Genomic DNA, 18,176 nt, shown 5'->3' on the forward strand with positions numbered 1-18,176 from the left:
GTCCCATGCTTGCTGCCCCCTCCTCACAATGTCCCATGCATGCTGCTCCCTCCTCACAATGTCCAATGCATGCTGCTCCCTCCTCACAATGTCCCATGCATGCTGCTCCCTCCTCACAATTTCCCATGCATGCTGCTCCCTCCTCACAATGTCCAATGCATGCTGCCCCCTCCTCACAGTGTCCCATGCATGCTGCCCCCTCCTCACAATGTCCCATGCTTGCTGCCCCCTTCTGACAATGTCCCATGCTTTCTGCCCCCTCCTGACAATGTCCCATGCGTGCTGCCCCCACCTCAATGTCCCATGCATGCTGCCCCCTCCTCACAATGTCCCATGCATGCTGCTACCTCCTCACAGTGTCCCATGCATGCTGCCCCCTCCTCACAATGTCCCATGCTTGCTGCCCCCTCCTCACAGTATCCCATGCATGCTGCTCCCTCCTCATAATGTCTCATGCTTGCTGCCCCCTCCTCACAGTGTCCCATGCATACTGCTCCCTCCTCACAATGTCCCATGCATGCTGCTCCCTCCTCACAATGTCCCTTGCATGCTGCCCCCTCCTCACAATGTCCCATGCATGCTGCCCCCTCCCCACAATGTCCCATGCATGCTGCCCCCTCCCCACAATGTCCCATGCATGCTGCCCCCTCCTCACAGTGTCCCATGCATGCTGCCCCCTCCTCACAGTGTCCCATGCATGCTGCCCCTCCTCATAGTGTCCCATGCATGCTGCCCCCTCCTCACAGTGTCCCATGCATGCTGCCCCCTTCTCACAATGTCCCATGCATGCTGCCCCCTCCTCACAATGTCCCATGCATGCTGCCCCCTCCTCACAATGTCCCATGCATGCTGCCCCCTCCTCACAATGTCCCATGCATGCTGCCCCCTCCTCACAATGTCCCATGTATGCTGCCCCCTCCTCACAATATCCCATGCATGCTGCCCCCTCCTCACAATGTCCCATGCATGCTGCCCCCTCCTCACAATGTCCCATGCATGCTGCCCCCTCCTCACAATGTCCCATGCATGCTGCCCCCTCCTCACAGTGTCCCATGCATGCTGCCCCCTCGTCACAATGTCCCATGCATGCTTCCCCTCTCCATGAGCTCCTAATGCTGCCTTCCTCTTTTCCATAATGACACCTCCATGTTGCCCCACTCATGCTAAGACCACCACACTAACGTTTATGCTGAGACCCCCCCCCCACACACACACTACCCCACTCTTGATATTGACTCCCCTACATTGCTCCACTCCATACTGATCCCACACATGCTGCCCCTTCTCCATAATGAGCTCCCAATGCTGCCCCCCTCTTATTCTGAGTCCTTACACTCCCCTCACCCAATCGATTTTGTCATTGCACTATCCCTCATCCCTTGTCCTCTGTCTCTAGCATTAGCCCCTCTCTCCCATTCCCCCAGCAGCAGCCTCCCCCCAGCATCAGCCTCTCTCTGCCCCCAGCATCAGCCTCTCTCCCCACCAGTCTCAGCCTTTGCCTCCCCCCAGCCTCAGTCTGCCCCAGTCTCTGCCTCAGCCTCCCTCCAGCCTCCCCCCAGTCTCCGCCTCAGCCTCCCTCCAGCCTCCCCCCAGTCTCCGCCTCAGCCTCCCTCCAGCCTCTGCCTCCTCCCAGTCTCAGCCTCTGCCTCCCTCCAGCCTCCCCCCAGTCTCAGCCTCTGCCTCCCTCCAGCCTCCCCCCAGTCTCAGCCTCTGCCTCCCTCCAGTATCAGCCTTTGCCCCCCCCCGCATGCGCAGATCTCCGGTCTGCATTAGAGACACCCCCACGCTCCTTATGAATCCACTTACCTGCTCCAGTGCCCGCCGCCATCTTCCTGGCTCACGTGAGTATCCTCTTCTGACACCGGCTTCCATCATGGCGTCCTCCGCGGCATCCTGCTGTGAGCTCTGAATGTGACGTCCACACAGCAGTGGACGCAGCACAGAGGAAGGAGCTGATTGGCGTGCGCCTGTGACCCCGGAAGTGCAGGCGCCGGCAGTTCCGGGGTCACTCAGGTCCCTGTGCTCGGCGGCAGCAAAAAAAAAATTATTTTTTTTTTGCTGCCAGAAGGTGCCGCCCCCCACAACCTGCCGCCCCAGGCACCGGACCACGGGTGCCTAATGGTAAATACGGCCCTGTACATCTGTACACCGGCCTCATCAGCCACATATATCTGTACACCGGCCTCATCAGCCACATACATCTGTACACCGGCCTCATCAGCCACATATATCTGTACACAGGCCTCATCAGCCACATATATCTGTACACAGGCCTCATCAGCCACATATATCTGTACACCGACCTCATCAGCCACATATATCTGTACACCAGCCTCATCAGCCACATATATCTGTACACCGGCCTCATCAGCCACATATATCTGTACACCGGCCTCATCAGCCACATATATCTGTACACCGGCCTCATCAGCCACATATATCTGTACACCGGCCTCATCAGCCACATATATCTGTACACCGGCCTCATCAGCCACATATATCTGTACACCGGCCTCATCAGCCACATATATCTGTACACCGGCCTCATCAGCCACATATATCTGTACACCGGCCTCATCAGCCACATATATCTGTACACCGGCCTCATCAGCCACATATATCTGTACACCGGCCTCATCAGCCACATATATCTGTACACCGGCCTCATCAGCCACATATATCTGTACACCGGCCTCATCAGCCACATACATCTGTACACCGACCTCATCAGCCACATATATCTGTACACCGACCTCATCAGCCACATATATCTGTACACCGGCCTCATCAGCCACATATATCTGTACACCGGCCTCATCAGCCACATATATCTGTACACCGGCCTCATCAGCCACATACATCTGTACACCGGCCTCATCAGCCACATATATCTGTACACCGGCCTCATCAGCCACATATATCTGTACACCGGCCTCATCAGCCACATATATCTGTACACCGGCCTCATCAGCCACATATATCTGTACACCGGCCTCATCAGCCACATATATCTGTACACCGGCCTCATCAGCTACATATATCTGTACACCGGCCTCATCAGCCACATATATCTGTACACCGGCCTCATCAGCCACATATATCTGTACACCGGCCTCATCAGCCACATATATCTGTACACCGGCCTCATCAGCCACATATATCTGTACACCGGCCTCATCAGCCACATATATCTGTACACCGGCTTCATCAGCCACATATATCTGTACACCGGCCTCATCAGCCACATATATCTGTACACCGACCTCATCAGCCACATATATCTGTACACCGGCCTCATCAGCCACATATATCTGTACACCGGCCTCATCAGCCACATATATCTGTACACCGGCCTCATCAGCCACATACATCTGTACACCGGCCTCATCAGCTACATACATCTGTACACCGGCCTCATCAGCCACATATATCTGTACACCAACCTCATCAGCCACATATATCTGTACACCGACCTCATCAGCCACATATATCTGTACACCGACCTCATCAGCCACATATATCTGTACACCGGCCTCATCAGCCACATATATCTGTACACCGGCCTCATCAGCCACATATGGGGAGATAAGGTATGCACACCAGTGACTATGGAAGGGGAATACATGTAATAGCAGAAACTGCTGTGTGAATACTGACATGAAAAATTCAATAGCTATATGTAAGAGTGAAATGTGAAAAATGGAATCTGCATTACTGCCATGAATATATGAATCAAGAGAAATTTAGCTACTGAATTGATCAATACAATAGAGCCCCAACACTACGCCAAAGTATTTCTCTACGTTGGGGTCCCTAGCTTGTGTGTGTCCTCTCATGCAGTTAAAAAACTTACCGTGTATTGGAAGCTGAGACCCAGGCTATATATACGATGTGGATTGGCAATAGGTGTGTATGGGGAGGGTTCAGAAGGTGCCGCCAGAAGGCGCCGCCCCCCACAACCTGCCGCCCCAGGCACCGGACCACGGGTGCCTAATGGTAAATACGGCCCTGTACATCTGTACACCGGCCTCATCAGCCACATATATCTGTACACCGGCCTCATCAGCCACATATATCTGTACACCGGCCTCATCAGCCACATATATCTGTACACCGGCCTCGTCAGCCACATATATCTGTACACCGGCCTCATCAGCCACATATATCTGTACACCGGCTTCATCAGCCACATATATCTGTACACCGGCCTCATCAGCTACATATATCTGTACACCGGCCTCATCAGCCACATACATCTGTACACCGGCCTCGTCAGCCACATATATCTGTACACCGGCTTCATCAGCCACATATATCTGTACACCGGCTTCACCGGCCTCGTCAGCCACATATATCTGTACACCGGCTTCACCGGCCTCGTCAGCCACATATATCTGTACACCGGCTTCACCGGCCTCGTCAGCCACATATATTTGTACACCGGCTTCTCCGGCCTCGTCAGCCACATATATCTGTACACCGGCTTCTCCGGCCTCGTCAGCCACATATATCTGTACACCGGCTTCACCGGTCTCGTCAGCCACATATATCTGTACACCGGCCTCGTCAGCCACTTAAATATATTTCCAAACATATGCAGAGGGAAAAAGTAAGAGAATCATATCTCCAAAAATAAATGTGCACGAGAAAGTAAAACAAAAACATATAAAGTTGAAAGAAGTGTCTCTCCGCTGTCTATACAGACACATCTGCAGGTTTTTCCCTCTGCTTTCTATACAGACACATCTGCAGGTTTTTCCTCTGCTCTCTATATAGACATATCTGCAGGTTTTTCCCTCTGCTTTCTATACAGACACATCTGCAGGTTTTTCCTCTGCTCTCTATACAGACACATCTGCAGGTTTTTCCCTCCGCTCTCTATACAGACACACCTGCAGGTTTTTCCCTCCGCTCTCTATACAGACACATCTGCAGGGTTTTCCCTCCGCTCTCTATACAGACACATCTGCAGGTTTTTCCCTCCGCTCTCTATACAGACACATCTGCAGGTTTTTCCCTCCGCTCTCTATAAAGACTCATCTGCAGGTTTTTCTCCTGTTTTAGGCCAATTAGGAACCAAAACTATTTTTATTTGCCAAATGCCAGAATAATGAATAATCTTTGTGTAGCACCATGGGAAAGTCAAAAGAAATCAGCCAAGATCTCAGGAAGAGAATTGTGGACTCGCACAAATCTGGTTCATCCTCGGGTGCAATTTCCAGATTCCTGAAGATGCCTTGTTCATCTGTACAAACAATTATACGCAAGTACACACAAGATGGGAATGTGCAGCCATCATACCGCTCAGGAGGAGCTATCCTTAATATCTTCACCAATTGATCTCAGCTGTGATATCACGTCCATCATAGAGAATATCTGCTCCTGCATGTCATTGTCTGCACTCAGCCTCACGCTGTAAAGCTTTCTTAGCAGAAATAACTTGTGATTTAAGCTGGGTCGTTCATGTAGGTTTCTTAATGCCTCCCACATTCCCTGTGCTGTATCCTCATTCCTTATGTGGATTAATTAAGAATATTCCACTAATAAGCTGATAGCAGCTCTTGCTTGTCTATTTTTCTTAACCCATGTCTGATTATTATCATTGGGTCTATCTGTAGTGATTACTTCCCATAAATCATCTTTAGACAATAACATCTCCACTTTGAACTTCCATAACTGATAGTTCTCACTATTCAGCTTAGCTACTGTGAGTTTTAGCTCTGTGCTATTCATCATTATTAACTTGCCTTACTTGTTTGGAGAGAATTGTTCTGAAGAATTCTTCTGCATTCATCAGGGTCTTGCTGAGTTTTCTGGTGTCCTGGGTGTCTGGGATCTTTAGTGCCTGGGATCCTGGGATCTTGGGGTGCCTGGACCCATAACCTGTTGCACAGCACAGCTTCTAGCTTCCCAGTTGCAGAAGAAAGTTCATAGAGCAGATTATATGGGATTGCAAGGTCTTTACTTCTGAGCATAAGGTAAAATTATGTACAGACATACAACATTGCATCAGGAAGAGAAAGTGAAACTAGAAAGAAAAAACAACATACAGTGAGTAAGGAAACAGCACAACATTGCCATCCACAGTACTGTTAGTTCAGCACAAAGTCCTCCTTCACACAAACAAAGAAGTCCTTCAACTGTTGCATATACCAACACTCCATGGCTTCAGGCTGTCCTTTAAATGCTGAGGTGGCCTTCTCCCAGGACATACAGTTTTTCCAACACTCATCTGAGCTCTTTGGGATTCACTGCCCACACTCTGAGCATCAATTGTAGAGATTCCACTCTTTAGCAGCAATTTCTGGTAGGCAGCAGCACAAAGTCTCTTGGTCATAAATGAGAGAGATTTATTTCAGTCCATGAATCTCTCCGACATAATAGAAAATTGCCTTGTCTTTGTAGAAAGGAACAAAATAAACATAACAGTCCACATATCTGAACACGGATCTTGTCACAGGTCTTGTCAGCCCCTTGCAGAGCTGATCCGTAGACAAGGTGTTTCCACCTCAAATCCCAGCACTAAATGAGGCAGGTGAACTGCCTTTTATAGCCCATTCCAAATCTAGGAACTGGAAGTAAGGCAACATCCAGCCCCACCCAGGTTTTTGGCTGCTCCTAAAACCTGGATCCAAAATCCGGGTCCATTAAAAAACACCAATCAGAACTATACATGCTGGAGTCAGCTTCTCTGGGTCCTACATCACCAAGGCTTGCCACCTTTGTGACACATACTTCCCATCCAGGATCTGTCCAGCTTTCACTTTACAAGCTAAATGACTTGAACTCCAGTTGTCCATGGTGTCTTGATCATCAAAGCTTTTTTCTGTAATCTATGGTCTGTATTAACTCAAGGACCTTACTCATAGAATTCCTCACCTCACTTGTCTTCTTCCCCTAGGAGACATGAACTCATCTCAAATCCTCAGCTCAATTCCTCCCGAATTCCTTCTGGTTGGCCTCTCATGGGTGGAGGACAAGAATGTTCCTGTATCTCTACTTTTCCTGTTTATGTACCTGGTGGTCATCGTCAGTAATTATACCATCATTGTACTCATCAAGACTGACAAGAAGCTCCAAGAACCAATGCACATATTGATATCTCTGCTGGCTCTGATAGACCTCGGTGTGTCCTCCTCTGTCATCCCAAAGGTCCTGGCCATTTTGTGGTTTGATGCAAGCACAATCTCCAGTGCGGGATGCCTGATTCAGTTCTATGTTCTATACAGTATGTTGGGTCTTCAGTCTTCTCTTCTTGCGCTGATGTCCTTTGACCGATACATGGCCATTTGTCACCCTCTCAGACATTCCACCATAATGAGCCAATCCTTTCTTACAATGTGTGTGACCTTCATCATCTTGTGGAGCTCAGTGTTGATGATTCCTTTGCCAGTAGTGACCACACGCCTGACCTTCTGTAGGATTAACATTATTACTAACTCACATTGTGAATTTGTTGAAGTTGTCAAGCTGGCCTGTGGAGACCTCACGGCAGTCATCCTCTACATGGCCATTCTTGTCTGCATCTTCGCAGGAGGAGATAACAGCTTCATAATGTTCTGTTATGTGCAGATCTTGAGGGCAGTTCACAAGTTGAAGTCTCCTCAAGCTCGATGGAAGTCTCAGAACACGTGCAGCTCCCACGCCATCCTCCTGCTACTGTTTTATATGTCGTCATTGTTCCCATTTTATCTCTTTCTTTTTTATCCTAATTCTCCCCTTCATTTAAAAACATTGGCTGAGGTCCTCAGCTTTCTCCTTCTGCCCATGCTAAACCCACTTGTTTATGGAGCAAAGACCAAGGAAATTCGGTACGGACTGAGAAGACTTTATTGGAGAACAATATTGACTTGAAATAGGAAAAATGAAAACATGAAAAATTTAAAAAAATTAAAAAAATTAAAATAATGAGCTGGAAAATGTTTAGAATCTTTTTGTGTTTTATTGACATATTATGGTCTAATGGTCTCGATATGTTCCTGACATGATGCCCAGTCTGTAGGTCAGTATGAGGCATCAGCGGAGGATTTCAGCAGGTGTATTTACTCTGAAATGCTGGGGAGTGTCGGAGAAAAAATACTTTCAAATAGTTCGATGGGCCCAAATGCAAAATTTGGACCTGCCCCCCCCCCATCTCCCCTCACCACCCTCCTTCAGGATATAGAATAATTACACTGACACTTGGCTCTTTCCCTCAGCACCCAGCTTTCTTATATTCTGATATCCATCTTTTCCTCAGCACCCAGCTTTCTAATATTCTGATATCCATCTTGCCCTCAGCACTCAGCTTTACTATATTCTGATATCCATCTTTCCCTCAGCACCCAGCTTTCTTATATTCTGATATCCATCTTGCCCTCAGCACTCAGCTTTCTTATATTCTGATATCCATCTTGCCCTCAGCACCCAGCTTTCTTATATTCTGATATACATCTTTCCCTCAGCACTCAGCTTTCTTATATTCTGATATACATCTTTCCCTCAGCACTCAGCTTTCTTATATTCTGATATCCATCTTGCCCTCAGCACTCAGCTTCCTTATATTCTGATATCCATCTTGCCCTCAGCACCCAGCTTTCTTATATTCTGATATCCATCTTGCCCTCAGCACCCAGCTTTCTTATATTCTGATATACATCTTGCCCTCAGCACCCAGCTTTCTTATATTCTGATATCCATCTTGCCCTCAGCACTCAGCTTCCTTATATTCTGATATCCATCTTTCCCTCAGCACCCTGCTTTCTTATATTCTGATATACATCTTGCCCTCAGCACCCAGCTTTCTTATATTCTGATATCCATCTTGCCCTCAGCACTCAGCTTCCTTATATTCTGATATCCATCTTTCCCTCAGCACCCAGCTTTCTTATATTCTGATATACATCTTGCCCTCAGCACCCAGCTTTCTTATATTCTGATATACAGCTTTCCCTCAGCACCCTGCTTTCTTATATTCTGATATCCATCTTTCCCTCAGCACTCAGCTTTCTTATATTCTGATATCCATCTTGCCCTCAGCACTCAGCTTTCTTATATTCTGATATCCATCTTGCCCTCAGCACCCAGCTTTCTTATATTCTGATATACATCTTTCCCTCAGCACCCAGCTTTCTTATATTCTGATATACATCTTTCCCTCAGCACTCAGCTTTCTTATATTCTGATATCCATCTTGCCCTCAGCACCCAGCTTTCTTATATTCTGATATACATCTTGCCCTCAGCACCCAGCTTTCTTATATTGTGATATACATCTTTCCTTCAGCACCCAGCTTTCTTATATTCTGATATCCATCTTTCCCTCAGCACCCAGCTTTCTTATATTCTGATATCCATCTTGCCCTCAGCACCCAGCTTTCTTATATTCTGATATCCATCTTTCCCTCAGCTTTCTTATATTCTGATATACATCTTTCCCTCAGCACTCAGCTTTCTTATATTCTGATATCCATCTTGCCCTCAGCACCCAGCTTTCTTATATTCTGATATCCATCTTGCCCTCAGCACCCAGCTTTCTTATATTCTGATATACATCTTTCCCTCAGCACCCAGCTTTCTTATATTCTGATATCCATCTTTCCCTCAGCACTCAGCTTTCTTATATTCTGATATACATCTTTCCCTCAGCACTCAGCTTTCTTATATTCTGATATCCATCTTGCCCTCAGCACCCAGCTTTCTTATATTCTGATATCCATCTTGCCCTCAGCACCCAGCTTTCTTATATTCTGATATACATCTTTCCCTCAGCACCCAGCTTTCTTATATTCTGATATCCATCTTGCCCTCAGCACCCAGCTTTCTTATATTCTAATATCCATCTTTCCCTCAGCACCCAGCTTTCTTATATTCTGATATCCATCTTGCCCTCAGCACCCAGCTTTCTTATATTCTGATATCCATCTTGCCCTCAGCACCCTGCTTTCTTATATTCTGATATCCATCTTGCCCTCAGCACCCAGCTTTCTTATATTCTGATATACATCTTTCCCTCAGCACCCAGCTTTCTTATATTCTGATATCCATCTTCCCCTCAGCACCCAGCTTTCTTATATTCTGATATCCATCTTTCCCTCAGCACCCAGCTTTCTTATATTCTGATATCCATCTTGCCCTCAGCACCCAGCTTTCTTATATTCTGATATCCATCTTGCCCTCAGCACCCTGCTTTCTTATATTCTGATATCCATCTTGCCCTCAGCACCCAGCTTTCTTATATTCTGATATACATCTTTCCCTCAGCACCCATCTTTCTTATATTCTGATATACAGCTTTCCCTCAGCACTCAGCTTTCTTATATTCTGATATCCATCTTGCCCTCAGCACCCAGCTTTCTTATATTCTGATATACATCTTGCCCTCAGCACTCAGCTTTCTTATATTCTGATATCCATCTTGCCCTCAGCACCCAGCTTTCTTATATTCTGATATACATCTTTCCCTCAGCACCCAGCTTTCTTATATTCTGATATACATCTTTCCCTCAGCACTCAGCTTTCTTATATTCTGATATCCATCTTGCCCTCAGCACCCAGCTTTCTTATATTCTGATATACATCTTGCCCTCAGCACCCAGCTTTCTTATATTGTGATATACATCTTTCCCTCAGCACCCAGCTTTCTTATATTCTGATATCCATCTTTCCCTCAGCACCCAGCTTTCTTATATTCTGATATCCATCTTGCCCTCAGCACCCAGCTTTCTTATATTCTGATATCCATCTTTCCCTCAGCACTCAGCTTTCTTATATTCTGATATACATCTTTCCCTCAGCACCCAGCTTTCTTATATTCTGATATCCATCTTGCCCTCAGCACCCTGCTTTCTTATATTCTGATATCCATCTTGCCCTCAGCACCCAGCTTTCTTATATTCTGATATACATCTTTCCCTCAGCACCCAGCTTTCTTATATTCTGATATACATCTTGCCCTCATCACTCAGCTTTCTTATATTCTGATATCCATCTTTCCCTCAGCACTCAGCTTTCTTATATTCTGATATCCATCTTGCCCTCAGCACCCAGCTTTCTTATATTCTGATATCCATCTTGCCCTCATCACCCAGCTTTCTTATATTCTGATATCCATCTTGCCCTCAGCACCCAGCTTTCTTATATTCTGATATACATCTTTCCCTCAGCACCCAGCTTTCTTATATTCTGATATACATCTTTCCCTCAGCACCCAGCTTTCTTATATTCTGATATCCATCTTTCCCTCAGCACCAAGCTTTCTTATATTCTGATATCCATCTTGCCCTCAGCACCCAGCTTTCTTATATTCTGATATACATCTTTCCCTCAGCACCCAGCTTTCTTATATTCTGATATACATCTTTCCCTCAGCACCCAGCTTTCTTATATTCTGATATCCATCTTGCCCTCAGCACTCAGCTTTCTTATATTCTGATATCCATCTTTCCCTCAGCACTCAGCTTTCTTATATTCTGATATCCATCTTGCCCTCAGCACCCAGCTTTCTTATATTCTGATATCCATCTTCCCCTCAGCACCCAGCTTTCTTATATTCTGATATCCATCTTGCCCTCAGCACCCAGCTTTCTTATATTCTGATATACATCTTGCCCTCATCACTCAGCTTTCTTATATTCTGATATCCATCTTTCCCTCAGCACTCAGCTTTCTTATATTCTGATATCCATCTTGCCCTCAGCACCCAGCTTTCTTATATTCTGATATCCATCTTGCCCTCAGCACCCATCTTTCTTATATTCTGATATCCATCTTGCCCTCAGCACCCAGCTTTCTTATATTCTGATATACATCTTTCCCTCAGCACCCAGCTTTCTTATATTCTGATATACATCTTTCCCTCAGCACCCAGCTTTCTTATATTCTGATATCCATCTTGCCCTCAGCACTCAGCTTTCTTATATTCTGATATCCATCTTGCCCTCAGCACCCAGCTTTCTTATATTCTGATATCCATCTTCCCCTCAGCACCCAGCTTTCTTATATTCTGATATCCATCTTTCCCTCAGCACCCAGCTTTCTTATATTCTGATATCCATCTTGCCCTCAGCACCCAGCTTTCTTATATTCTGATATCCATCTTGCCCTCAGCACCCAGCTTTCTTATATTCTGATATCCATCTTTCCCTCAGCACCCAGCTTTCTTATATTCTGATATACATCTTTCCCTCAGCACCCAGCTTTCTTATATTCTGATATACAGCTTTCCCTCAGCACCCAGCTTTCTTATATCCTGATATCCATCTTTCCCTCAGCACCCAGCTTTCTTATATCCTGATATCCATCTTGCCCTCAGCACCCAGCTTTCTTATATTCTGATATCCATCTTTCCCTCAGCACCCAGCTTTCTTATATCCTGATTTACATCTTGCCCTCAGCACCCAGCTTTCTTATAGTCTGATATCCATCTTGCCCTCAGCACCCAGCTTTCTTATATTCTGATATCCATCTTTCCCTCAGCACCCAGCTTTCTTATATCCTGATATACATCTTGCCCTCAGCACTCAGCTTTCTTATATTCTGATATACATCTTTCCCTCAGCACTCAGCTTTCTTATAGTCTGATATCCATCTTGCCCTCAGCACCCAGCTTTCTTATATTCTGATATCCATCTTTCCCTCAGCACCCAGCTTTCTTATATCCTGATATACATCTTGCCCTCAGCACTCAGCTTTCTTATATTCTGATATACATCTTTCCCTCAGCACCCAGCTTTCTTATAGTCTGATATCCATCTTTCCCTCAGCACTCAGCTTTCTTATATTCTGATATCCATCTTTCCCTCAGCACTCAGCTTTCTTATATTCTGATATCCATCTTTCCCTCAGCACCCAGCTTTCTTATATTCTGATATCCATCTTGCCCTCAGCACCAAGCTTTCTTATATTCTGATATACATCTTTCCCTCAGCACCCAGCTTTCTTATATTCTGATATACATCTTTCCCTCAGCACCCAGCTTTCTTATATCCTGATATCCATCTTGCCCTCAGCACCCAGCTTTCTTATATTCTGATATCCATCTTCCCCTCAGCACCCAGCTTTCTTATATTCTGATATCCATCTTGCCCTCAGCACCCAGCTTTCTTATATTCTGATATCCATCTTTCCCTCAGCACCCAGCTTTCTTATATTCTGATATCCATCTTGCCCTCAGCACCCAGCTTTCTTATATTCTGATATACATCTTTCCCTCAGCACCCAGCTTTCTTATATTCTGATATCCATCTTGCCCTCAGCACCAAGCTTTCTTATATTCTGATATACATCTTTCCCTCAGCACCCAGCTTTCTTATATTCTGATATACATCTTTCCCTCAGCACCCAGCTTTCTTATATTCTGATATCCATCTTGCCCTCAGCACCAAGCTTTCTTATATTCTGATATACATCTTTCCCTCAGCACCCAGCTTTCTTATATTCTGATATCCATCTTGCCCTCAGCACCCAGCTTTCTTATATTCTGATATCCATCTTTCCCTCAGCAACCAGCTTTCTTATATTCTGATATCCATCTTGCCCTCAGCACCCAGCTTTCTTATATTCTGATATACATCTTTCCCTCAGCACCCAGCTTTCTTATATTCTGATATCCATCTTGCCCTCAGCACCCAGCTTTCTTATATTCTGATATCCATCTTTCCCTCAGCAACCAGCTTTCTTATATTCTGATATCCATCTTGCCCTCAGCACCCAGCTTTCTTATATTCTGATATACATCTTTCCCTCAGCACCCAGCTTTCTTATATTCTGATATACATCTTGCCCTCAGCACCCAGCTTGCCCCTTGATATCAGAGCATGGGAAAGCTGGATGCAGAGGTAAAAAGCCACTATCCCATGCTTGTATCTTTGTCCCCCATCCTGGTATATGGCCCATCTATTTTTTTCGTTATTGTATGTTATATTTGTGCTATAAACAACATTATAGATTTATTCATTTTGCAGATATAATGGTTGTTGTTTTTTTAATGGTACGTGTCTTGGCATTTTTAAGAGGTTTTTTTTGGTGCTTTTAGAATTGGGTAGTACTGGTGGGGGGTTTAGTTCTGGCGGGCAGGGTTTAATGTCAGTGGGCGGAGATTGCTGCAGGTGGGCAGAGCTTACTGCTGTGAGGCTCAGGTTCTGTGAGTGCAGTGCATGGGGTGCCTGTGCTGAGGAGGAGGAAGCAGCACTCAGCTTTTTTCCCCTCTTATAATGGATTTGGGGGAGCAGAGCGTAGGTGCTGTATGCTGGAGAAGAGACTGGCAGAGTCAGAGGCCCAGCGAGTGATGCACCAATTTCCTGGTGGGCTGAAGAACAGTGAAATCTTTCTCTATAATAGTGGCTGTAGGAAGCCGGCGGCCAGGTCATCACTTTGCTGCTATTAAAGAGAATGAATATTCACTGCTCTCACCACCCATAATCTTGCCTCGCTCTCAGCATTAGATTCGGTGGAAATAGTTGGACATGACTATGGGCGGAGAGAGTAGTGAATACGCATTTACCTATGCAGTGCAGTGCAGGAACCCGATGGGTCTCTGTGCACGATGCTGAAGTTGGTTTCTTATTCGTCCAGTTTCTTATTCGGGGCTGAAGTTGGTTTCTTATTCGTCAGTTTCTTATTCGGCAATTTAGTTTTTTCAGCTTTTTATGCATTTAACAACAAAAATAACACATGACAATAATAAAATACAATGCACTGATGAGCCCTAATATACATACACTCAAAATCAGCTGCAAAAATTATAAAACTGGCATAAAAATGGGCATCAAAGTGGGCACCAAAGTATGTTAGTGAAAGGATTAAATGGCTTTGGGCCACTGATCTAACACCAGAATTGCATATCTAGTGATGCCTCTAATCAAACTGAAGTGACTCCAGCCTGGCCCAAAGGGGTTCTGGGCATCAGAACTGGCATCAAAGTGGGCAAAAACCCAGTTTTCACAGATTTGAATAAGTAACTGGTGTTTTTGAGGGGTTAAATGGCTTTGGGCCACTGATCTCACACCACATTTACATACCTAGTGATGCCACACATCAAATTCAGATCACTCCAGCCTGGCCCAAACAGGTTCTGGGCATCAGAACTGGCATCAAAGTGGGCAAAAACCCAGTTTTCACAGATTTGAATAAGTAACTGATAATTTTGAGGGGTTAAATGGCTTTGGGCCACTGATCTCACACCACATATACATACCTAGTGATGACACACATCAAACTCAGATCACTCCAGCCTGGCCCAAACAGGTTCTGGGCATCAGAACTGGCATCAAAATGGGCAAAAACCCAGTTTTCACAGATTTGAATAAGTAACTGATGTTTTTGAGGGGTTAAATGGCTTTGGGCCACTGATCTCACACCACATTTACATACCTAGTGATGCCACACATCAAATTCAGATCACTCCAGCCTGGCCCAAAAAGGTTCTGGGCATCAGAACTGGCATCAAAGTGGGCACACAGCCAATTTTCACAGATTTGAATAAGTAACTGGTGTTTTTGAGGGGTTAATTGGCTTTGGGCCACTGATCTCACACCACATTTACATACCTAGTGCTGCCACACATCAAATTCAGATCACTACAGCCTGGCCCAAACAGGTTCTGGGCATCAGAACTGGCATCAAAGTTGGCAAAATCGCAGTTTTCACAGATTTGAATAAGTAACTGGTGTTTTTGAGAGGTTAAATGGCTTTGGGCCACTGATCTCACACCACATTTACATACGTAGTGATGACACACATCAATATCAGATCACTCCAGCCTGGCCCAAACAGGTTCTGGGCATCAGAACTGGCATCAAAGTGGGCACACAGCCAATTTTCACAGATTTGAATAAGTAACTGGTGTTTTTGAGGGGTTAAATGGCTTTGGGCCACTGATCTCACACCACATTTACATACCTAGTGATGCCACACATCAAACGCAGATCACTCCAGCCTGGCCCAAACAGGTTCTGGGCATCAGAACTGGCATCAAAATGGGCAAAAACCCAGTTTTCACAGATTTGAATAAGTAACTGATGTTTTTGAGGGGTTAAAGGCTTTGGGCCACTGATCTCACACCACATTTACATACCTAGTGATGCCACACATCAAATTCAGATCACTCCAGCCTGGCCCAAACAGGTTCTGGGCATCAGAACTGGCATCAAAGTGGGCACACAGCCAATTTTCACAGATTTGAATAAGTAACTGGTGTTTTTGAGGGGTTAAATGGCTTTGGGCCACTGATCTCACACCACATTTACATACCTAGTGATGACACACATCAAATTCAGATCACTCCAGCCTGGCCCAAACAGGTTCTGGGCATCAGAACTGGCATCAAAGTGGGCAAAAACCCAGTTTTCATAGATTTGAATAAGTAACTGATAATTTTAAGGGGTTAAATGGCTTTGGGCCACTGATCTCACACCACATTTACATACCTAGTGATGCCACACATCAAATTCAGATCACTCCAGCCTGGCCCGCACAGGTTATGGGCATCAGAACTGGCATCAAAGTGGGCACACAGCCAATTTTCACAGATTTGAATAAGTAACTGGTGTTTTTGAGAGGTTAAATGGCTTTGGGCCACTGATCTTACACCACACTTACATACCTAGTGATGCCACACATCAAATTCAGATCACTACAGCCTGGCCCAAACAGGTTCTGGGCATCAGAACTGGCATCAAAGTGGGCAAAAACCTAGTTTTACAGATTTGAATAAGTAACTGGTGTTTTTGAGGGGTTAAATGGCTTTGGGCCACTGATCTCACACCACATTTACATACCTAGTGATGTCCCCCATCAAATTCAGATCACTCCAGCCTGGCCCAAACAGGTTCTGGGCATCAGAACTGGCATCAAAGTGGGCACACAGCCAATTTTCACAGATTTGAATAAGTAACTGGTGTTTTTGAGGGGTTAATTGGCTTCGTGCCACTGATCTCACACCACATTTACATACCTAGTGATGCCACACATCAAATTCAGATCACTCCAGCCTGGCCCAAACAGGTTCTGGGCATCAGAACTGGCATCAAAGTGGGCAAAACCACAGTTTTCATAGATTTGAATAAGTAACTGGTGTTTTTGAGGGGTTAAATGGCTTTGGGCCACTGATCTCACACTACACTACACTACACTATGAAAACTGTAGTTTTGCCCACTTTGATGCCAGTTCTGATGCCCAGATCCTGTTTGGGCCAGGCTGGAGTGATCTGAATTTGATGTGTGGCATCACTAGGTATGTAAATGTGGTGTGAGATCAGTGGCCCAAAGCCATTTAACCCCTCAAAAACACCAGTTACTTATTCAAATCTGTGAAAACTGGGTTTTTGCCCATTTTGATGCCAGTTCTGATGCCCAGAACCTGTTTGGGCCAGGCTGGAGTGATCTGAATTTGATGTGTGGCATCACTAGGTATGTAAATGTGGTGTGAGATCAGTGGCCCAAAGCCATTTAACCCCTCAAAAACACCAGTTACTTATTCAAATCTGTGAAAACTGGGTTTTTGCCCATTTTGATGCCAGTTCTGATGCCCAGAACCTGTTTGGGCCAGGCTGGAGTGATCTGAATTTAATGTGTGGCAACACAAGGTATGTAAATGTGGTGTGAGATCAGTGGCCCAAAGCCATTTAACCCCTCAAAAATACCAGTTACTTATTCAAATCTGTGAAAACTGCAATTTTGCCAACTTTGATGCCAGTTCTGATGCCCAGAACCTGTTTGGGCCAGGCTGGAGTGATCTAAATTTGATGTGTGGCATCACTAGGTATGTAAATGTGGTGTGAGATCAGTGGCCCAAAGCCATTTAACCCCTCAAAAACACCAGTTACTTATTCAAATCTGTGAAAACTGCAATTTTGCCAACTTTGATGCCAGTTCTGATGCCCAGAACCTGTTTGGGACAGGCTGGAGTGATCTAAATTTGATGTGTGGCATCACTAGGTATGTAAATGTGGTGTGAGATCAGTGGCCCAAAGCCATTTAACCCCTCAAAAACACCAGTTACTTATTCAAATCTGTGAAAACTGGGGTTTTGCCCACTTTGATGCCAGTTCTGATGCCCAGAATCTGTTTGGGCCAGGCTGGAGTGATCTGAATTTGATGTGAGGCATCACTAGGTATGTAAATGTGGTGTGAGATCAGTGGCCCAAAGCCATTTAACCCCTCAAAAACACCAGTTACTTATTCAAATCTGTGAAAACT

General features: G+C 45.4%; 1 protein-coding gene across 1 annotated transcript; it reads left to right on the forward strand.

Moving 5' to 3' along the window:
• Window positions 1-6,906: 6,906 nt before the first annotated feature.
• LOC142290125 (olfactory receptor 51E1-like) lies at window positions 6,907-7,854 on the forward strand. The gene has a single exon (XM_075334058.1). The coding sequence runs from the start codon at window positions 6,907-6,909 to the stop codon at window positions 7,852-7,854; it is 948 nt and encodes a 315-aa protein (XP_075190173.1).
• Window positions 7,855-18,176: the final 10,322 nt, after the last annotated feature.

The sequence above is a fragment of the Anomaloglossus baeobatrachus genome, chromosome 2 (genome assembly GCF_048569485.1).
Source record: "Anomaloglossus baeobatrachus isolate aAnoBae1 chromosome 2, aAnoBae1.hap1, whole genome shotgun sequence".
NCBI lineage: Eukaryota > Metazoa > Chordata > Amphibia > Anura > Aromobatidae > Anomaloglossus > Anomaloglossus baeobatrachus.

What these genes read in the sequence shown, in the direction of transcription:
- LOC142290125 (XM_075334058.1), top strand. Translation starts at nt 6,907, where the DNA reads ATGAACTCATCTCAAATCCTCAGCTCAATTCCTCCCGAATTCCTTCTG.